We start from the raw sequence: 23855 nt of genomic DNA on the forward strand, positions 1-23855 counted from the left end.
ATCACCATAAAGCCCATGGATCCAGATTTATGGCATAAGATCTGGTGGAAGCCCAGACCCTGCATGTACTCAAGAGATTGGCCCAATCGGGGCAAATCAGGCCCTCAGGCCAAGGGAGCACAGAGACCCTGGAAAAAGTCTGGCCAGGTTTTTACTATTTGCCACTTGATTTGTTTACCTTTCCAAATTCTTACATCAGGTTACTTGGTATAAACAGAGCTTGTCAGCAAGCAAGTAGTATGTCTGGGTAGGTACTAATCTAGCATATTCTGTAGTCTACATTAGCAACCAATGAGGGATTTTCTGTTCATTGTTTACCTCAGAAACTTTATAGGCACTTTGACAGCCATCAATGACTAAGCCAAAAGCTAAGCAGTTATTCTTTACCAAGTTCACTGTCTCCATCTGCCTAAAAGTTCTTTTAAATTGTAGTCCCTAATAAGCAAATTACTTTTCATATTAAAATGCTTACTGAGTTATTGTTGTGACTTAAAGGAAAATTGGGCAGCAGCAAGATCCCTTCCTAAAATTATTGTCAGGGTATCTAAAACATTGTCATCAAAGGGAACACTGAGAAATGTTGCTGGGACATGTATATGTCACAGAACATGAAGCATGTTACCTTTTAAAGGCTATGGAAGTCAAAGGCCAAAACCTCTTTCACTGCAAGGATTTCTGGTTTTTTTGAATCCTAGCGACATCTTGTGGCTTCTTTTCTTGGGGGAGAACTGATTTGGAGAGTTGTGGATTATTTAGTATTACATCGTATTACAGAAGCATATCACATTAAAGAAGAAATTCTTTTATCATTTTATAAATACTAAGTGCTCCATATTAAAAAATTCCGTATATTGTTATTATAATGTATCTATTTCACCTATTTTCATTATTATTAAGGAATATATTTTAATATGCTGCCTTAATGTGTATGTATATATAAATATACACACAATGTTTAGCTATGTATATTTGGAAGAGGAGTGTATATTTCAAAGAGCATTTTAAGCAAAGAGGGTTTTTTAACCTTTTAAGTATTTTATGTTTGCAAAAATATAAGGAAAACAGCTGTTACCCTTTTAAACCCTAACCCAAATGTATGGAATTAAGAAAAGCAGAAGAAAACAAATAGGTGTGGAACTGAGCTCACCACATCCTGGCAAAAGGCCACATTTGAAGCATTGCAGCTAAATTTACAACACTCAAGTTTATTTATCACATGTATAAAATGATGGCATACGGTTTACTACACCAAGGATGTTTTGTTTGTCTTTGAGTTTTGTTTGTCACCTGTTCAGGGCAAATACTTTATATAAGTGCCAAAAGCAGAGACTCAGACTTTAGCGGCTGCCTGAAGGATGTCTACATATTTTAAACAGTCACTGTTTCATTACACAAAGCTTGATTTATTTTAAGCATTTGAGCTTGACATTCAGGTATTGTAATATATTAAAACCAAAGTTCACGCAGGAAAATAAGTCCAGAAATTTTTAATATTGACAGTAATTAAAAAACAGTGGGACACAACATACAAACGTTGAACAGAGATTTTAGTGACACATTGATCTTGGAAGTTAAGATAACCTGTTTTAAAATAGCACTGGAACACTAGATGGAGTAATTACTAAGGGAGGTAGCTATGTATTGCTCAATTCTGTTGCTTATTTAGTCTCACTGGTGATCAGAAGTAACAGGTAAATACCTTGCTGGATATTTGCTAGTGATAAATGTCTTGGCTGTTAGTGATAGTGGTTGTTAGCTGCGAATGGAGCTATTGAATGATGATGATTAAATCAGAACACTAATAAGTGCTTATCTTTCTTAGCTTGTTTTGAAATAATGTGCCAAGAACTACACAACTGTGTCATTACAGTGCCCTTTTGTAAGGAATCTGATGATGTTTAGAGTGCAAGAGAAAATATACTAAGGGGCAAATATTAGAGATTTTGAATTATTTCATAAAAATTTCTACTGGCATCAACAGAAATTTGTCTTAATGAAATAAAAGCTTTCAGGATGTGGGCTGATTTTTTATTTTTAAAATTTACAAATACTCTGTATTGAATGCTTATCACCAGCACTGTACCTGGAAAAATACATGATCCCTGCAGAGAAGCCAAGCAAAACTTGGTAAGAGAAAGAGTTGCTCACAAAAGTTCTAAGAGAAGAGAAGCCCAAAGGAAAAAGCCCCAGAGGCAACTGGACAGAGTCAACCTTCAGGACCAGGATGATTACGATGACTTACATTGTCTGTGGGATATAGTGCTTTAGCCTTAGTGCTAATCATTTCATAACACAGGAGGCAACAAAATACTAGGTAAAATTGAAAACCACAACTGTTAGTAGTTAATAGATACTTTCCCCTTTATTTTAAGCGAAACAACAATACTATTTTTGTCTTCATTCACACCACAAAATTATGCTTTTGTTAACATTTTTATTATCTTCTGCCAGATGATCTTCTGATCATTTCACATTCTGCCAATTGTATTGGAAGAAGCAGATACTATCTTTTGAGAAGCCTGAAACTCCATTGGACTGCCCTCAAGAACAAAGAGAACATCTAGCTTTTAAGTAACCATAAGCCCACCTCTGTAGAGGAGCCTATATGTTCTTAGGAGACTTCTGTGAGAAATCACTCTTTTGTCCCACAGGCATTTTTGGGGAGACTTCAAAAAATGTCCTTATTCTATAATAGAACAAAACTCAGCTTTTTCAAGATTCAACCAAGGAAAACAGTATTTCAGTTGCTATGGAACAGGCAATCGCTGCCACACAGATATAGAAAAGGAGAATCTTAGATCTCTCTCTTTTGTCTTAGTGCTATAATTACTATCATATAACATCCTTCTGATTTTTTAATTTATCTTATTTTTCATCTATTTTTACTCTCTAATTTCATTTATTTAAGCTGAACTTAATAGAAATATCTTTTTTTTGGAGGCTTGTCCTTGGTCTCCTTTCCTTTCCCCACTGTGGTGGGTGTTTCCCCTCTACTTTTCTTGTTATCATTCTCTGTCTCCACTTGACTTTTTTATTTGATTTCTCTGACCTTTAAATCATAACCTGTTAATCAAAGCTGTTTGGCTTTACTCCATGTTTAACTTGCAAGGATTATGCCCCTCTCCCCAGCAGTCAGTGCCATGGTTTATTTTGAATACGGACCATGTGCAAAATATGCATTAAAATTTTTAAGCGAGGATAAGCACAAAGAGAAATGATGGAAAAATCCAAAACAGAGCAGCTCACTTTCAAATATTCTTTATTTGTCCATAGCAAAAAAGAAGCAATCTCCCCCTCCCACTATGTCAGACAGTAATGTGGTAGTGGCTCTGTGCTCCATCTGGCTAGAAGCCAGCAGAGCAAGCTTGTCCTCAGCTGCTTATATATCATTCTCCAGTATCTCTCAACTCCTGGGAGAGACTCAGGAAGCTGGTCAGAGTTCAGACCAACCACCAATACCTCCTCTGGGTGGCTGTGCATTTTTGCTGCACCAGGAGAAGCAAGAAGAGAAGTACATGCAACCATTGATGTAGAGGTCTTACAGCTCGGTTCATACACTAGACCTTTTCTGTTCTTTGGGGAGACCTCAATTCTTTCACTTGATGCACTACTGCTTTATACGACTCCTCCCACTCCACTGTTCTGCAAACTGATACAGTAAAATTAAGATTAAACGTGAGTTATAAGACTGGAGTTGAGTTAGTTCCATCATCTTTATTCCAGACTCTCTTGTTTCAAATGATAACCTGCAATTCTGAATGGGTCCAGTAATGATGGATCTTTGTGGCTCAAGATGAAGACCTCAGATCTTAATCTTTTCCTGTTCATGCAAGAGTCACTTGCCATCCCATATTTAAAAGCAAAGCAAAACAAAACAAAACAAACTGCTTTTTCTTTTTTTTAAGACTGGAGGAGCAGATACACTGCAGTGTCAACCAGGGTCAAAGTCATAGAATCATAGAATCATAGGGGTCGGAAGGGACCTCGAAAGATCATCTAGTCCAACCCCCCTGCCAGAGCAGGGTCACCTAGAGTACATAAAGTCCTTGGGTTCAAGGGTCAAAACCTTCTATACAACTTCAAACAGCACAGGATTTTGACACTATCAAACCCCAATGGGTACCTTATCTTCTATGTGTGTGAAGATATCTACATACACTGAGAAAGGAGTACAGAGGTTTAACTTCCCAGGAACTGGGCAGTCTTCTAGATCTTTTCTACCACACTCATGTGCCCACCCATCGATCTTACAGATCTCTTTCTCTGGTACAAACGTGTATAAACACACGTTAGTCTCAGCTGCTTTAGCACACAGGGGGAGCTCTCTCCTATCACGTCAGCCTGCATTCTTTCCCTGTCTATGGGAAGCAATTTTTTTGCTGGAAAGAACTGCCTGAAAGCTGCTGAGCAACTGTTTGCTTTTAATGTTCCCTTTGCAAAACCAGAAGTTGAAACCTGGCTTCTTGAAGCAAGAGCTGCAACAAAATCAGACTGCATCCTTGTCCATCAGAGTTGTGGATAGGCTCTGGAAGGGGACCATCTACCTTCAACAAGCTATCCTACTTCAGTTCTTTCTAATAACTCAATATCCTAGCTTTTCCTCTACAAGCCTTCTCTCTTTGGGGAATGGGATTATTTCTGTTCAGCAGAATAATAAAAAACAGGTCTGGAATGAGCAATGGAAGGTCACCTGTTTTAGTATCTCAGGCAAAATACTGGAGTATAGCTTTTAAAATACAGTGAGTCCATACCAGGGTACTTGTTTTTAGGACTGTAAAAATATTCAAGAAGGAAACTAGTCTCTGGGAAGTAATTAGTTATCTGGCAATAGAAAACACTTAGTCTCTAAAATCTAAGTTAGGATACTTTTTGATGTTGAAAAAAACAACTCTTTTCCAGTGTATTTTGTAAATACTCTTCCAAGTAAAATTTACACCGTGTAGCTTGTTTTCTAATCTTAGCAGTAATTTCCCTCCCCATTTAGAGAAAGACCTTAACAGGTTCTGCACTGGTACTTTGGAAAGTTCATTGAACAATAAGAAAAGCTGCTTTAAATTTCTGGATTCTTCATCACAACTTCAACGTGAAGAAACTGTAGGCTGGCATCAGTTTTGCTGAGAGTATTTTTTCCATATAGATTTCCTCAGTGGAGATGAGCCAGACTGAACACTGGTACTGTTAAAAAAAATGTAAAAAGTGTAAAAATCAGGAGCCAGCTCTCCTTTAGCTGCCCTGTTTGTGCTACACAAAATGAAGGTGGCTTCTTTGTAAGGTGTAAGCAACAAAGTGCTAAGGAGTTTCTTTTTCTCTGGATGCTCCATATCAGAAAGCCACTTCAAGATCACACTGCTTTACTAAATTCTACAATGTGTGCTTATCTCCAGCCCAGTTTTACGCAGTTTATACCCATTTCTTCATGGTTTGCCTTTTCCTTCAGTCTACCTTGTTTTCTGCCTAGCTGTTCACCAGTACAATGTATTTATAAAAAGTAACTGGACTGTATTCAAGTCTTCATTTTGCTAACCTAAGCAAGACAAGTTCTTCCAAATGCTGTAGGCATAGACTTTCCCACCTGCCTGGTCACTTTAACAGCATGTTTTTTATGGCTGATCAGCTTCCATTCATCTTTCTTGAGCAGGGGTGATGTGAATGATACTCAGCATCTTGCCTAACACCCGTAGGAAATACTTCACTGAATGTGTGGTAAGATTTTGGGGTTTTCACCACACAAATCTTTCCCATGAGATTTCAGTTATTTCAGTTAGTGAGCTCTGCATTTCTGACAGATGTCTGTCCATATATAAATTATTTTGGACATTGCACTTATGTTTGGGTTTGGTTTTTTTTTTGTTTTTTAAACTCCACTAATCAGCTTCATTCTTTCTTTAGGGTATTTTGGTCCTACAGTCTTTCAGCTCTGTATCATCTACAGGCTTCAGGAGCGCACACCTACTTTTTTTATGCCAAATTTAATGAAAATTCTACTTGAGTTCTACATCCCAGTTATATCTTTCCCATTAGTTTTTCTTCAATAACTGCCTCTCTTCAGTAGCCACTTCCTTACCCACAATGTAATTCCTGTAGTATTAGTGCTTAACCTTCCCTAGTGTAACTTGCACATTTCCAAGTGTTGGAGATATCTGATATAGAATTCCGTATTTCATGAGTCAGCTGGGTTTGATTTCTGGGATGAAGAATATCTGGTCAGACCAATATGAGCCCAGGAGGATCTTTTGTTTTTACCTCAATCTCATTTTTAGCTTTCATCCTACCTGCTGTCTTGCCCTTGCTCCTGTATGCATCATAATCCTTGGCAATTCATTCATTTACTGTTGACAGCCCACTTAAATGATCTAAATTATTTCTCACCAATCACATTTTTTTCTTAGTTCTCCTGTTACTTAATTGTTTTACCGTTTATTCTTGTTCCTGTGTGAGATACAGCTCAGCTCATATTTTGGCAATTCTCAGTTGATCCCTCTAGTTTTTGACCTGAAAAACATACCTTTCTCTTCAAGTATTGAAATACCTATGCAAAGCTTCTATCGTTGCATTACAAAGAAAACCAAATGAAACCCAAAAACAACTATACGTGCTCCAACTATAGTCCACAAAATCTTCAAACTCAGCCAAATCAAAATCAATTTTTGCTGGGACTCAGTTTAGCATCTTTTTTTGCCCAAGGGCTATTTCCCTGCCAAGTTGCTGCTTTTGCTCCCACCCATTTCAACATTCTTCAGACTATTCAAAATTCAAGTATATATGAATCCAGTCTGCATTTATATAAATAGAGAAGGTAGAAAAAGAAGTAATAGCACTGATCGAATTTTAATACAACATGCTTTGAACAATTCTTTCCTCCAGTTCTACCCCTAAAATTCTAAGGAGGCTGTTTCAGGTAAGTGTGGAAAGGAAATGCTACAGAGACATCTAGAGACATCTGTCTTCTAGACAAGCAGTGGGTTTTCTGCACTTGCTATATTTAACGTAACCAATATTCTTGAAGACCATTAAGCAACCAAAGCACCAATTGTTGTACCCAGAGTTGAGAAATCACTGTAGTGTACCTGCAGCATTCATGTGGCTTAGAGGTTTCCACAAGTGAAGTTGTATATTTTTTAGAATAGTTATATAAACAGTAAATCCCCTTTGAACAGGGGAGATTCTCTAAGCACTTCTATGTGCTGTTACTGTCAACATTAGCAACTCCTTCTCACTGGGGAATTTGGATGCGGTATGAAAGTTGTGTTCCATAAAATGAAAACTAAAAGGGCTCCTTATGACAGCAGTTACCACACCTCACTTAGGTAATCCTGAACCATACTAAACACTAGTGTTTCTAGCTTCTCTACTACTAATTTTGCTCTTCAGCCCAGAGCACCTCAGTAAGAATCTGTTCAGGATCCTTTTCCATGATATATGCTGCATTCTAATCCTCGATTAAGAACTAAGCACTGGGCAAATTTGTAGCTCAGAACTGCAGTACAGGAAAACATGTTTGTACTGAAAGAAAAGTGGTAGGAGGGTGAGCTTCTAGGCTGGGCAACAAAGGAAAAAAGAGAGGAAAAAAAAAAAAAAACACACAAGAGGGGTGAATGCATCTGCAGGACAGGTCTAGTCCAGCATCTCTGTTCAGAGAGATTGTGTTGCCTATAAGGAGTTAGCAGCTCTTACAATTACATTGGCACACCACCTTGGAGAGGTGAGAAGTAACAGCCTGTAGTTAATTTGCCAACAACTGGTGTTTTAGAAGAAGCCTGGGTTTTATTAAAGGCTTTGGCTCAGGACAGCAAACAAGACTGGTTCAAAGCCCGCCTTTAATATCAAGTATCAAGGTTTTTGACTGTCTGGAAGAAAGACTCTTGAAAAGGACTGGATTACTACAGACCACTAAAAAACCATGAGTAAGATTTCTCTATTAGGAATGTAATGCTAATTAGTCTTTTTGGGTCAGCCTGGGTGGGTTGGCTAATTAGCAAAAGTAATATACCCATGTGATTGGCCTGGAGTGTGGGTGAGGTTCCTGGAAGCACCAGGTGATATCTGTTGAAAAAAAAAAGGATGTGTGGGTGGTAAAATCAGGACAGCTGCAGTCAGTGACTAGAAGGGGGGAAATACACCTTCAACAGAACGTGTACAAAGGCTCTCAGCTTTCAGAACAGTTGAGGTAAGGATTAGCAAACTTCTGTAAGGTTTATCGAAAGCCTAATTTAGGATAAAATAATTTCTTTGTAAGATGGAGAGATATGCAGATTGTGTAAGTACGGATGTTGTCATGTCAAGTCAGTTTGGTGATGTGTGATAAAACCCAAGACCATTTCAGTGCAAGAACAAATGGCAGATTTGCTTCAGCCTCAAGGCATGGAGGAGACAGAGGCCCTGGAGACGTTGTTTTAATGTTAAAGTAGATGTGAATTTAAATTGCCAGCCTGTGTTTTTAGTTTCTAAATAACAAATAAGTTCTACCTCCATAATCTTTTGTTTTAGAAGGTAAATAGCAATACTCACAGCCTCCCTACCCATCTTCTGCCACAGCACAGAACCATGCAGGTTGGTTTGGGGCTCTTTGTAAGGCTTAGGAAGTCTACCATGTAGTCATCATAGTAACATTCCTTATAAAATATTGTGCATGCTTTCTTACAAAAGCTACATGATCTGTTTGATCCTTCAGAAAGAAGCTCTTGGAGGTCCTTAAGCACAAGTACTTACAATTTCCCTTTAAGAGCACGCTGCATGTGTCCCACACCACCCCCAAAGGAGACCCAGGCTCTCTCCATAATGCACAGCACCCAAGTGCCCTAAGGGCATCCAGAGGAAGGTGCCAGTGCATCAGAACAATGGTACTAGAATAAGAGAGGAGTTTACTCCTCTGGGGCAACTTTTCAAGGTTTTCTCTTGGAGCTAATTTTCCCAGGATCCAAGGAGTTACTAATGTCGACGAGAAGCAAAACAGAGAAGACTTTAACCCTCACTAAAGCACTTTAAAATTTCCTGGTGCTTGTGTCTTTGCTTACAGAAGTCTCTTATTTTTAACACATCCTCATCCTTACAATGATGCTTAACAAGAACTATGTAACTGGCTCAGTTAATGTAAGGATCAGATTTTGCCTCATTCATTATGTGCATATCATTTGGTAACTCTGAATAATTAGTCTGGGACCTGTCCTATGTCCTTTTATTTATGTAGCTGGAGCAGACAAAGTAATTTACAACAACTACATACAACAGAGTGCTGTTGTCCTGTAACATTTAAAAAGTGTAATTTTCAGATTGCTGTACAGGAATTCACATCACTATGCATAAGATTTATTTCTATAGTTCTAAGACCAAATGCAAATCTCTCAGAAAAAAAAAAAGATTTACAAGAAGCATGTTTAATTAATTTTGCATTTACTATTTAATACATTTTGGGATTTTTTCCCCTCTTGGCAGATGGCAATTTAATTTCTGGATCATTTAAAAAAAAAAAAAAGCTATTATGTCCAATGATTTAACATATTTCACTTTTCAAAATATTAGAGATGGCCTTACACAAAGTTTGGATTCAAATACTAATATTCCCAGAGGGTGTTCTGCTCCAAGGTTTTGGTTCAGGCCCATCTTTTCCTCTCAACAAGTATACATTTGAAAAGGATACTGCCAAAAAAATCTCCTGTTTTGAAAAGTTAAGTATTACATGTGTTTCTAATAACATGGTAGATGGAGTAGCATGAAGTAATTTCAATAATTTTTATTATTTGTCTGTGGTTTTTGCTTCCTTCTTTCATTTTGCATAGCAAAGCAGCTAACCTAGAGAAATCCATCTCCCTTCCCATTTACAGTCAGTGAATCAAAATGAAACTATCACTAGCAAAAAGTCCTGCTGTGCTAATGCTTCCAGGCACAAGTGAACCCAATTAAAAATAAACTATTTCTTAAATTACGCAAAGATATCTGAAGTCCATTTTCTATGTGGCCTATCCAAAAAAAATAGAGCAGAAGCAGTGAGATACAGAAAAGTCATTCAAGGTGCTAGGAACTGAGGGAGAAAGACCATGCACAAATTGGGGTAAGATCTGAGGAGGCACTCCTCGTATAGAGATGGCATGCTGCAAAGGGAAAACAATTATTTTTTTTTAAGGACTCAGCTGTGAATTAATCCAGGATTCACATGTTATGTCAGACAGCAACTAAATTTGAAAATGTTTTCTGGAATGAATTAGAAGTATACGTTCAGCCCCAGCCCATAAAGAGGTTTGTAATGAAAGTAAAGACAAATTAGTGGAAAACTGGAACTAAGCTACTCTAATATTTCTTTTGTTTTCAAATGTGTTTTCCAGAGTGGATCACTAAAGGAGCCAGAGCCAAACAAAATCCCACCTCAGCGACCACCACCTCAAGGTTGTTTACAGTACATTCTCGACTGTAATGGCGTTGCAGTAGGACCAAAACAAGTCCAGGCTACTTAGACAATTGAGACTAAAAGCAGGGGTTAAAGCAAAAATGGGGGGGAAAAAAAAAAAAAAAAAAAAAAATTGAAAGAACCAAACACACGATCTTAAAAGCAAACACACCAGTTTTGTTCAATTTTTGCATTGTTTCAGTGCTGACCTGGACTGTGTTTTTTCTATGCAGTGTCAACTATACCGTCTGGTTGTTTCCTTGTTCACGTCTGTGCGTGTAATGCTTACCTACCTTTCTCTGTAAAATTTGTGATTTCAGGGCTGTTGTCAACAGTGTACAAAGAATGTGCCTCTCTAGACCCCAGTGCTACTGTACATGATGGATGGTTAGACAGTATTTTTTGAGTATTATATATCGTTCAGTAAAATACCACCAAGGTGCAAATCTAAATACTTTTGCTTCCTCTGTGTGTGCACACTGTACTCATAGCCTTTATTTTTTTGTGTGTGTGCATGACCAATAGGTAGGTGATCCATGATATATTTTTAAAAGTCTAGATTAGAATTTGCTAGTGAGGCTTTTTATTTATAATTTTATAAAGTTTGTTAACATTTGAGTTTTACTTATACGTGGGTGGAAGTCTAATATTTCTGTGACTCCATAAGATACAGTTCTTCCCAAGGAATATTCAAAATATCTTCTATTTTACATACTGGTATTCATATTTTTAGTAATGCTGCATTAAATTATGAGCTACAAAGCTATGTAAATGGGCCACCTATGTGCAATATCTCAGTGAACGTGTGAGTATTTAATGTATCCTATTTCAATTAAATAGTACCTTTTGTTGTCATTCTGAATTAGTCATCTACAGAGATTTTTAATGGAAACTAATGCAAATACTTTAAAAAAAAAAATCTTATACTTATCTAAGAGTTAAATCCCAGGTTATTTGGTAAGAAGTACCTCAAGGACTGTTAAACTTCCTGTAAGAGCTCATTTTTTTAAGATACTGAGATGTTAGGTGATGGTAGACCAAGGGACCTTTAACCGGCTAGGGAGCTTGCTCTTTGAGTAGAATCCACGACAAAAATGTCAGCCGTTTTCTGTGCCAACTCAGGTCTATGTTTTAAACCTAGACATATCCAGCTAGCTAGAAAGAAAATTCAGGCCCAGAGTTATCCACGTAAATAGGGTTTCTATTAACTGCCTGAAATCAAACATGCAAAAAGACTCGAGATGGCTGACAACTGCTAGATTTTCTGTAGGTAAATTATTTGTGATTTTTGCATAACCGATTTATAATGTAATATTACAAGAAATACACTGTCAGGCAGTTAATCTGTTGTGAGAAATCTAGCCTAGAATCACAAGCTACACAGGGCAAGCATACCATAAAGCTTAGTTGCAAGTGAGCCACAAAACTATAATTTTAATCTTGAATAGGTACAAAGATCAGTAGTGGCCATTAGTTTAGTGCAAACAATTTTGTTTAAAGGGAAAACAGCCTTATGTTCTACTTCTGTTTTCCCTACAAACACTTGAAAAAATTATCAGTGAGAATCATCATTCTTAGTGTTTCTTTTATTTGTACAAGCTGGCTGGTGAGATGAGAATTAAGGTATGCATTATTAGCTATTTAAATGTTTGTGGTAAGTGCTACTGTTTACTACCTATCAGCAAATTACATGAATATTTTGCTTCAGTGATCAGCGTTTGTCTGAGTCAGTGATCATTCCAATGATGGCATTGGCTATTTTTATTCTCTATTAAGAAAATTCCACTTAGAATCAGGTTCAGCAATCCTTACCTCCAGACACTCTAGAAGTGAATAAACCATACTGCCCTGGGGTGAAGAAATGAATCTGATGACTGATTTTATTTAAAGCAGTTGGTATTTTTTGCATGTAGTAGTGCAAGTATTCACAAGTGCTTTTCACACGACAACATTTGTGAGTTGGGTGTGCAAAGAGGAGGTGGGTGTCTCAGATAGGAGCTCAGCTTGTTGACTGTAAAGGATTTACAAGGGCACACACTATTACAGCATACCACAGATGAGAAGCAAGCCAAAATGTCTCTCTGCATGTAAGCATGCTTAGGTGCAATATTGTGGGTAACAGGGAACAGATGTTTTACAGTGTAGGCTTAATGTTCAGTTTTGTTGAGTTATTTTTGGTAAAAGTTTCTTTCATGATTGTTGCCTTTTGTACAACCCAGCTGCAAGAAAGTGAGCAAATGCTGGAAGTGTGACAGCAGTATATCTTTTATGTGAAATATCTTGTACAGCTTAATGTGCAATAAAAGAAAGTTATATCTGTCTTCAGTGTAAAGTTTCTGGCATTCAAGCCTGTATGTACAAGTGGGGGAAAGAAACCTTTCTGGTTCTCAATATTGAGTGGAAGGATGCTAATAAGAGAACAACTTTTATTTAAGATGTTGCAAGACCATGTTATCACCTTCAAATATTTCCTGCAGAAGTGGTTCAAATTAATAAACAATGAAGGCACATTCCTTAACATACAGTATATGCTATTTATCTTTCTACACCACAACACACTGCTACAATTGTATTAAAACTTATTGAAGCGTTAGTACATGCTGTTCTCAGACACATACACTGGAATCTCATATAGTAAGTGGAAAGCTAACTATAATAGCAATTAAAACAAATAAAAAAAAAACATGCATTGCAGCAGTGCTTCCAGATATGAAGGTTTTCTTCTGGAGACCTGGATAGATGAACTTTTTACTTGTGTTAAATATCTATGTAAGACTAAAAATTCCCAGATGTTCTAGATCAGTTGTCTTCTATAATATTTACTGTTCAGCAAAGCTCTTGCCCTGACTGAAATATTATACAAACTGCTCAGAATTTCAGCCTGTCCTTTCTTCCCCTTAACTCAGATGTCCTGTGTGCCTTGTCACATGCAAGAATAAAAATTCAGTTATAACAACTAAAGGAAACCACATTCAGGCATCTGAGATAAAAACAGCATGCCCACTGATATCTGACACAGCACTATTTCAGTCAGAAAGCAGAAAAAAAGAAGCCCTGTATGATGATGTAGCATCTTTCAGCCATGGATTTCACAAGCTAAATCTCCACAACATGTTGTAGTTTCACACTTGAAGCAGTATTTTGCCAGTATACTTCCTTCTCAGTAGAAAGATCTCCTTGGTAAAGAATTAGTAGTGACTTTCTTGTGTTTCTTGTAATGTTCTTGACATATTTCACTAAGGGATTAAATAAATTACCAGAAGACTTTAAATTAGATGGAAAATGTCAGTATAAAGTTGTTTTGCTGCTATGAGAGTAAATCTAAGTGGAATATTACAGAAATAATTTTAAAACTTTGATGGAACAAAACTTCAATAACAGCACAGAAAATAGTACCTGTATTGCTGAAATAGATATTACTGGTAAATTCAATTATCTTGCAGTGTCTCCTTGAGCTAGGCCAAAATTATACTGGGCATGACTCCACTGACTTGATTTGAGGTCTGTACTGCTACTGCTGTGATAAATTTGGTACTTCTTAGCAATTTTAATGCTGAATTGTAGCGGCTCCAAGCAAGTTACTAATGTACCAGCTGTGATGACTAGTGTTGACTCCATGAAACTGCAGTCCATGTTAATAGAATTTTTTCCTCAAAAGTAGAATTAATCACATTCAAGGATTATTTTATAGTGTTGGATATCTAGTAAGACTTCTTTGATGCTATAACATTATGAAGTTTTTCTTGTACTGAACCTAGGGGGCCCAGTGCAACCCCAAGGAATGCAATCCCAAAGCCAGGAGCCATTGCAGCCACCGCGCATGTACCCCCCTGGGCAGTCAGCAAAGCCCTCAACCTCCCAGCCACAGCGTCCGCCTGCACCTACAACTCAGCAGCCACGTCCCCAGGCTCAAGGTCCTTCCAGCACCAGATTAGCAAAAGAAGCCGAGCCACAGCCACAGCCAGCTCCACGGCCAGCTCCACAGCCTGCTCCACAGCCTGCTCCACAGCCAGCTCCACAACAGAAGCCTCAGTCTCATCCACAGCTTAAGTAAGATATGCTTTATCCCTTTTCTCCTCTCCTCGTAACGCAGATTTTGTTGTTGTAACTGATTTGGGAGCTGGCCTAATATTGAAAAAATGTACATATGTTTGCAAGTCTAAACTGAGGTTATAAGATTTCAAAAAGTTTATTCTCTGTTTATGATTATGATAGACAGTATCATTAGTGATATCCTAAGCAGCACACAAAATTTCATGTACTACTTGTGCAATCTCTGCCCCAGCCACGTCTCAAAACTCATCATCTTTTCCTATTTGTTTTCTCCTTTTTATGTCCCTGACTCATGATCTCTGGAAGTGCTGTAAGCCTGCACAGAAAAGAGGAAGTCTTATCTGTTTAAACTTTTCACCTTGCAGTCACTCAGACAACAGATTCCAGTTTCAAAAGGCCTTTCTCAGGACACGCTAGACAGGGACTGCCAAGCTGCGGTTCTTCTTGTAGCCTGGCATGCAGTCCTTTTTTATCCCTGTAACACAGGTCCCCTTTTCCCACCCACTCATATTTTAATACCATTGTGAACCAATTCTGAGTCCTTACTTGAGCACATCAGTGGAAAAAGGTGTTGGGTAACAAGATGACAATATTTTCCTTACCTTCCTAGGACGGTGTAGTTCTCTATTCTGTTTTATAATAATAAAACTCATTTTAATTCGCCCATTATTTAAGTATACGTAGAGTAGGGAGGTGGATTTTCTTAAGCAAGATGAAAACTAGTTTATAGATTGAATCTTAACTTGTGAACTTCAGACATTTAATACAAGTTGAGAACAGGTACAGAAGAATTGTATCACGTACTGTTTCCCAGCTTTCTCCCTTTCCTTTAGTTCTTTGTTCAAATCTAGCTTCATTTTCCTCTTCTTCAAATGGAAGAGAACAGTCTTTAAAATAAAATAAAGAAGGAGAAATTAAAGCTTTTAAGATACAAGCCATAATAAGAGTAGTCTTCCTAACTCCCAAGAAGCAGTTTTAGGTCCACACCAAGACTCAGAACTCCTGCCTGTAGGATCAACTCTATTTGCATGTGTATGCTTTGTATTCACCCACATGCTGTTGCCTAACCTGTATGTACATGTTATTAATCTGTGAATAAATATTTAATTAGGCTACTTATTGTGTTACTAATCAAGTCAAGTGCTGCTTCCCACCCTCCCTCTTTCAGTGAGTACAAACAAACATTTATCAGTCTATTCTCATTAGCACAACTATAATTTATGAAAGACCTAAAACGCCTGTAGCACTGTTTGCTGTACATTATTAGTTTAGAGGCAGAGAAGCTGCAAACCATGAAGAGTGTAAGACAATCTGAATAAGAAAAGTGTTTCAGCTTTACTACAGCCCAAACTAAAATCCTGTTGTTGTATGGAGATGAAAATGAAATCAGTTAACTGGTTTTACCAATGTATGGATGTTTTTGTAAAGAGATTATAACTCATTAATGTTTTCTATTTAACTTCAACCCTACTTTTGAAATATTATATCTGACAAGTCGTGAACTAAAGTTTTAAACTTCAGATATCGTCCTTCTTCTACGTTATTTATATTCACGTTTACAGACACTTATGCTGTAGTTACAGGATAGTACTAAAACCAGGATAGCGTTGGTAGACTAACTGCTTATAGACAAGAAAATTATACCTGATTTGGGGAATTTTTTTAAAGATAGAAAGTGTCATTAAGCCTCCATCAAGAATCAAATGTCCAATATATATACAGAGAGAGCACTTTACAATTTTAGAATTCATTCTTCAAACTCTTGCCAGTAGACTTGATTTTTCTTTGCGCATACCTGTTTGCAGCCTTAATGAACAGAATTATTAATTATCCTGTGCTGGGTGGCGATTTGGATTTAGCAGGCAGGCCCACTTTTTCCTCAAGTTCTAAGTTATAACGCCCAATTTTCTGGAATACATTTCAGATCTGTAAAAAACGCAGCATGTCGTCTAAAGATGATCCTACATCTGAAACCAAAGCACAGGAGGAACATGCTTTGTTGCAGCAGCTCTGTATCCTATGCCCAACTTTATTGCTTGTCTTGAGTGTCCGTTTTGTTCACATGCAAACTGTCTACATCTCATGGACACTTTCCCTTTTCTCATAATTTATACAAGTTGTATGTGGGTGGGAGCTGGTAGAGAATATGACCATACAAAACATGTTGCCTTTTTGTCTTGCAGCAAGTCGCAGTCTTTGACAAATGCCTTCAGTTTCACAGAGTCGTCCTTCTTCCGGTCATCTGTGAACGAAGATGAAGCAAAAGCTGAAACTATTCGAAACTTGAGGAAATCCTTTGCTAGTCTTTTTTCTGATTAGCCAGCTCCATCTAAAGGCACCTAGCATATAGTCTAAAAACTATGTGAATGTTCCATAGGTTTTGTTTTCCCTGTGGCAGTACCCTTCTCTACTGTGCTAACTGTTGTATTAAGCAATATGTTAAATTTACACAAAAAAAAAAAAAAAAAAAGATATTGAAGGACTTTGATGCGATACCATCCAGGAACATGTATAATGATCAATAAAGAAAGGAGGGTTCTATTACTAACACAGCTGAATTCTAAGGTCCTTATCCATTGTAATATTGTGGCCTTACTGTGACTGAACTATATAATCCTATTTGAGACTCCTTTGTAGAACTGTGTTAATAAAGCATTGAAGAATGGGTTTGTCCTTGCTTGACCCATTTCCAATGCATTGCAATGCATGTGTATTTTGTGTGTAAATGTTTTGTACTGCAGAAGTATAGTCTTGACCTGTTCTTGCCTCCCAAATTTAGGGGGCAATTCACACTGACCTTGTCAAGCCACACAACTACCATGAGAAATTGAAGCAGTTTCTTCCTCCTTATACAATCTTTCCATCAGCTGGTTGTAGACTTCTGATGTATTGCTGAGAGTTATCAGTACACTAACTTAATGTCATAAATAGAGTGTATTATGTACTACCGTATCTCCATATGTCTGTTTATATTTATTTCCAAGCTGTAACCATAACTGGGTTTAGTTGCAAAGAATATGCATGATGTTACCCTTATTTTTGTGAACACCCCTTAATAAATGTAAAGTCCCATGCCTGATTTAAACAAATGTCTTCTACAAAGCTTGTTTCACCATCAATATATATGTTGTCTACTTTGATATCAAAAGGGTAGCTTTATGATTATACAATATTTGGACATAAACCACACCTGTAAGAAAATAAACTATAGCAAATAATTCCCTGTTTGAATCACCATCATAAAAACTATACATTCTACATTTTCTAGGAAGTTTTGTGTTTTAAAAATACTTCTCTAACTGGCAAAACCAGAACTGATCCCAGATTGATCCCAGACTTCAAGGTAATAACAGTTTTGGGCTTTTTTTAGTTATCTAAATCAAGCTAATCAATCAAGTTCATTACTGATCTCTAGACTATCCATTTCTGAATTAGGATCATGTCATTCAGCCTATCATGAATTACACACAGCAGTATTCCTTGCCAGGGAACAGTGCTAGCAGGGGAAACAAGAAAAATATCAGTCATACTAGCGTGTGTGAGGGAGAAAATGAGCAACATAATGTTAACATAAAAACCCTATGGGATTTGTAATGGGTTTGTAGACACATCTGTTTGCCTCAGAAATTTTACCTCCTGTAGGTCTGGTAGTTTATGAAGTCTAGGTAATCACAATCACCATTTGATGACATCAGTCCTTTCAGCAGTTTTGTATTCCTTCGGGTGAAGAGCCTGGCTTGGGACAAGAAGTTGGCAATGAAGTATGGAAACTTTAATCTCCAGTGATGTCAGAATTTAATTTGTACACTAGCGTCTGATCACTCTCTTGTTTGTCAACATAGTCAGAGGTTGATGATCTTAGCATAAGTGATTCCTGAAAAGCAGGCATGTCCAAGTCACAGGCAATGCCACTGACACCCTTTTCAGACTGACAGTGAGGACTGACTCAAGCTCATACTTGAACGCTCGTGCCTAGGTCTATGCTGTCCTCCAGGTTAAGACTATAATGAATTTTTGGGTAAGTTTGCACTGCAGCATTACAAACGTCAAGTCCATAGCATTGCCCTCTCTGAGATAGAGTCTTGCTCACTCTGTTTGGCAAATAACCCTCATCTTTGTCTAGAAGCCCTCATAGAAGCCCTTCTGCTGAATTAATGACAATTCTCTTTTCTTTCAGGAGGAATGTACTGTGTACAGAAGCTTGTCGTTTAGACAATAACAAACCTCTTTAACTGTTAATAGTTGTTTTAGTCCATAAATGCCAGCTATACTTTGATTTTTCAAAGTTTTTCCCCCCTCCTGCCCCCCGCTGCATTGAAACACCCTTCACTGGGCTGAGCAGTCCTAGAGCCTTTCATGTCTGAGACGCGCTTTACTTTTAGATTAGAAAGATTAATCAAAGTTGCTAACGCAAATTAATTACTGCTACAGAGAAAGCATAGTAATTATGCATAGTTTGGCATGGTTCATGATTAGTACATGCCTAGTTTCAGCAATATTTAGTACAATGTGAATTGCAGGTAGTTCATTAGTCCAGGCTCCAGATTTCGACTCGAGGCAAAGTTTCTCGCTCGTATAAAATTCCCTCCCACCTCTTCCTGGGAGAAAACGTGTTTCACTACAGCCTTTGTTTTACCATCTGGAACAAAAAAAAGAAAGAAAAGAAAAGAAAAGAAAAGAAAAAGAAAAAAGAGAGCAAGATGATGCAATCAAACCTGCATGGTGTATCCTCCCACACAGTGTACATAACACATTGCCTCTCCACAATGCCAAAACTTCTTTATACCTCCAAGCGTGCTAAAGCGTGTCACACACAGGCCGATGCATGCTTTTGTTCCTCATGCAGTGTTTCATGGTTAAGACATTTTTAAACAATCTATAACACATCTCCAAAATATTAATCAGGAAAAAAAAAAAGGGTTTTCTAAAAAGTCGTTTCGAACATTTATTGTCCCTTTTGTCTCGTTTCATTAAACAGATTGCATCTGAATTCGTGTGCAAGCTCTGAGTAGCCAGTTATCCAACATAATGCTACCTAGGGTTGCATAAATGGTAACTTAAGGTTTCTACTTCACTTGCACCTTCTCCATGCAAATGTAGTTTATGATACCATAGATTTCTGTGCACAACACAGCACCATTTTTTCCATCTTTCACTTATAAATCGGGATAAAATGAAAGCTACAAGAGCTGCTCACCAAATCTAGTCTTAAGGTTGGAATGGAGCCATTTTCTGACCATTAAGCCTGAAGCCAATTCAAAACACTGGAGCAGATTTCAAGAGATTGTAATTATGGACAAAGTGACTAATCTAGCTTTGAAACAACCACTAGCTCTCCAGTAAAAATTAGTCAAAATAGTACTAAGGTACTATGTAAACATTGTCTGTACTTTGTACACTTCCTACTCCACAAGAACAAAGTCACTTCCCTGAGCCAGTGTTGTCTCAATGAACAGATCACATCCAATAAAGCTTCTATTTACAAAACTGAAGAAGTCATTGCATATCATCCATGCATTGACACGGCTGTTGTTGGTATTTGGTTGAAGACTACAACTAAATCTCCTAGCAAGTTGTCCATCGCCAGCAGCTTCCAGTGAGCTTGGGTAGGATGGAGGCGGCTGAAGAAGTTCAGCATAGGAAGCTGGACCTCTAGTGCTTCTCTGGATCTCCCACTCCGATGCCTATCTTGGAAACCAAGACAGCCACACAGCGATTGTCAGGGATGATATGGGATCTGTGGGAGACCTTGGCTCCACTCAAATGGCAGTTGGAGGCTGGGCAGAATATACCAAGGTGATCCAAAATGGCACTAGTTGCCAACACTTGGGACTAAGTTTCCTCCTCTGCCTGGACACTCCTCCATCTTATCCTCCAAAGCCATTCCAGCATGGAGTAAGAGGCAACTTAACTGTGCTCAGCTTTACTTCTTCCTCTGGCAAAATAAAGCTGTTTAGCAAGACGGTGCTGCAAACAAGGAAGCATTTATGAATTTTGATCACTAGCAGAGTTTATTTTTCCGTACCAAAAATAACCAGAGGTGATTATTGACTCAGAGTAATTTAAGAAAGATGATCTAAACTGTTGCATATGCCAGTACAAATGAATTTAAATTCTGAATGACAATACATGTGTCTCCAACATGGAAGAGCTTTTCATTAGACATACATTTCTAAACAATAAATTTTTTTTCCAATTTCTTAAAAGTTGTTTTTAAAATTTCATATCAGAAGTTTTGAAATAGGTACCTAAAATTAGTTGTTCACTTTCCAAATAATAAATATATGTAAATAAGCTGCCAAATTTGCAAAATCCTGTTTTCCACATTTCGTCTAATTCCTTCTTGTTTTCTAAGGAAGGATACTCCATCTCAAGATGATAGTTTACATTAAGTTTCATGAAAAACTGATTTTCAGTTAGATCCTTGTAGCTCAAAAATTAGCTCAAGAAAGACTGCAAATAATATTTAAATCTTTTTAAAAAAGACAAATATTTCCAATAAGAAATAGAGTATCAAGTGACGACTTTAAATTTAAAATAGGCTAGGAAGAACAACAGAACGTTTACTCCCCTGTTTCACTTTTAGATAGCCCAGGAGTAAAAGAGACATGGGTTGTTTTTTTTCCCACTTTATGTTAGAAAGAATTAGAAAGAGGATCAATAAAAGGAAGAAAATCATTAAAAAGGCAGATTTTGTCTTTTTGACTGGGACTGGAGTTTTGACTTCTGTTAGCAGTGGCGTTGCTCAGAACTTCCAAGGGTAAATGTGGTGTTTAAAAACTGATCCACTTCACATTACTTGACATTGACATTTCCCAATACAGGACATGCGTTGTGAAGAAGGTAACAGCCTTTACAGCTAAATTTTTCTTCTATAAAAGTGATGGATGGTAACAGAAACCAGGTAAAATGTGAGATAACCTGACAAGGCTTAGAATGGATTAATTTAGAGCATAATTCTTTACATATGGGTTTTGTTAGCATTTGTCTCTCCCCCTAATCATTTCAAATCTACACACACGTGCCTTTTTTGTGACCAATCCCCATTAGCCAAGTTCTGCTTCAAGGATTTATCAGCTCTGAGGAGTAGCTGAGTTTTTTCTTTAAAGAAGGTTTTTGAATTGCTGTTGTTGTCTTGTGCTGATCTAGGCTTCCTAACACCATGAAGACAGTAAAAGTAAGTAGTAAAAAATGAAAGGTCACTGTTCATCTTCTTCTCTTGCTTTCTTAACTAAGAATAAAGTTTCAGTAAAAGGCTATGTAGATTTTAAAAGCACTTAGGCAAGCAGTGCACTTACTTTAGTAAGTCCAGGTGAGGAGAAAAAAAAAAATACAAAAGAAAGAAGTAGCACATGTGGGCTGATAATTTTTTATTAAATTTGAGAGGTACTGTTCGGAAGTTTGTTACAAGTGGTTGAGTAACAAACACTTTTAAGAGGTGGTCTTGTATAGGGACTTAAAATTTTACAGCTAGATCTGCTCCATCAGTTACAGAGTTACTGCAGTAGTGAAGAAACACAAGACAGCACATTAGATGCATGAAAATAAAATAAGCAGACTTGTGTTTTACTAGTGTCTCATGTGCCCTTTTGAGCCTGTAGCAAAACCTAAAGTGTAGGTGCGATTTTACTGTCACTTGGAACAGTGAAGGTGATCACCCAAAGAATTAATATAGGTCATGGGGTTTAGATTTTCACTTGTTCTGCCGTTAAGGAATAAAAGGATAAGCTGATGCTTCTTTTCCCCTACCCCTGAGGTATCTCATATACAGTTCTGCCATTTAAGTTTTCTGAAATTTTATTTGTGGGAACTGGAGCTGTTAGGTAAAAAATCTTTCAGATAATTGGTAAAAGAAGTCAATGTGAGAAGAATATATTTATTTCTTACCCACGTACTGCAATAAAATGTGAGCATCTCACAGTTTCACTTGTGCCTCCTCCCCTAAAGTTAGGAGGAGTTTGAACATACAAAGAAAGAAGAGGGAGTGAAGCATCCTTTCACTAAGTGCAGAATGCCATAAGCTAACACCCCACTTGCCAAGTGTGTTCTAACTGGAGATCTACTGCACAGATCTCTCCAACTGATGATTATGTAAATCTTCCAGATGGGGCCTTTAAACAGTAGATAACTATCTGGACTATATCTATCATCACTGAATACTTCATAGTTTTGGCTGGCTCAAGCCAAGCTCCTGTAGTCTCTGCTTTTTGCACGTTTTTCTTTCTTTGCAACCCACATTAACAACAGTGTCGTGAGCACAGATGTATCTTTAGGTATGCTTTCCCCACACACAGGTTTTTCTTCAGTCGTGCAGAGCCCGAGACCGTACACATACTCCCCTGGCCTTGTGCAGCAAGAAACGTGGTGTGTTACTGAAGACACTGCCACTAGAATTTAGTGCACAAACAAGCTCTGCTGCCAAGGTGCCGTCTCAGCTTATGTACGATTTGCCTCGCACAATAGATCCACCAAAGGGCTGTAAGCGCCAGATATTCTAGCTTAAGAGAAAGGAAATGCCCCTTTCCTCCCCTCTCCTCGTGGGGAAATGGAAATTAGACACTACCTCTCCACTAAATGAACCAGGCCTAATTGCTACCTAGAAATGATAGTAAATGAGAGCAGTGCTGAGCTGTGTTAGTCACTTGTTTGTCCTGGTGACAATTTAGGTATAATAGCAGTAAGTCCTGTATGCCTCATCCCAAGACTCCTAGGAAACTGGGGAGTGTTTCCACGTAGAACAGATTCTACGTCTGATATTGTTACTACACAATCCCAAGCGAACATTCATCTTCTAACAATCCTGAAAATGGGTGTTGCTAGCCGCATCCACTGCTATTTACTGTGAAAATGTCTCTCCCGTTGCTTGGTGGAATTGTAACAAATTTGGGTATATGGAGGAGGCCTGTAATTTAAAGGCCTCTGCCCCACCTGTTGTGGGAATGTCTCTGAACTAGGATCAAGGAAACATTCTTTTTCTTATTTATATGTTTTTTTGTCTGTTTGCAAGTCATGACTTAATCTATTAAAAAAGTGAAATGTTTGTTTTAGAAGTACAGTGTCTCAATCTCTCCTCTAACTCAAGTTCACTTACAGGTGAACACCATGTTATAATATCTATTCGTGTACTCAGCTTTGTTCTACAGTACATTTTTGAAGACATTAGCATTTTTCACACCTCTTTTTTTTTTACTAGAAAGGGAAAGCATGTGCATTGACTCTGAGCCATGGAGAGCTGATGTAATTTCATGGCAAGAAGACTCCTGCTGCCCTTAAGAATGTTAGTACAAGTTCTGAACTGACTTACTCTCCTCTGGAATAATTATGCATTCCACTCTGGCACATTTTATCATGCAGTTCTCCTGCTTTGTAGATTACATGTCTTTAGGAGGTACAAAAGAGAAGAGCAAAGACTGTTTTATTT

General features: G+C 37.7%; 1 protein-coding gene across 1 annotated transcript in view; it reads left to right on the plus strand.

Moving 5' to 3' along the window:
* The window catches only part of SYN2 (synapsin II), a gene marked incomplete at its 5' end in the record, with an annotated part of 110894 nt that extends 94010 nt beyond the window's left edge, over positions 1–16884 (plus strand). The window contains 3 exons of the mRNA XM_008948187.1: positions 10320–10380; positions 14140–14431; positions 16618–16884. Of these exons, the coding sequence (XP_008946435.1) occupies positions 10320–10380; positions 14140–14431; positions 16618–16753 (489 nt within the window). The remainder of the gene's footprint in view (positions 1–10319; positions 10381–14139; positions 14432–16617) is intronic.
* Positions 16885–23855: the final 6971 nt, after the last annotated feature.

The sequence above is a fragment of the Merops nubicus genome, unplaced genomic scaffold, assembly GCF_000691845.1.
Source record: "Merops nubicus isolate BGI_N331 unplaced genomic scaffold, ASM69184v1 scaffold15599, whole genome shotgun sequence".
NCBI classification, from domain to species: domain Eukaryota; kingdom Metazoa; phylum Chordata; class Aves; order Coraciiformes; family Meropidae; genus Merops; species Merops nubicus.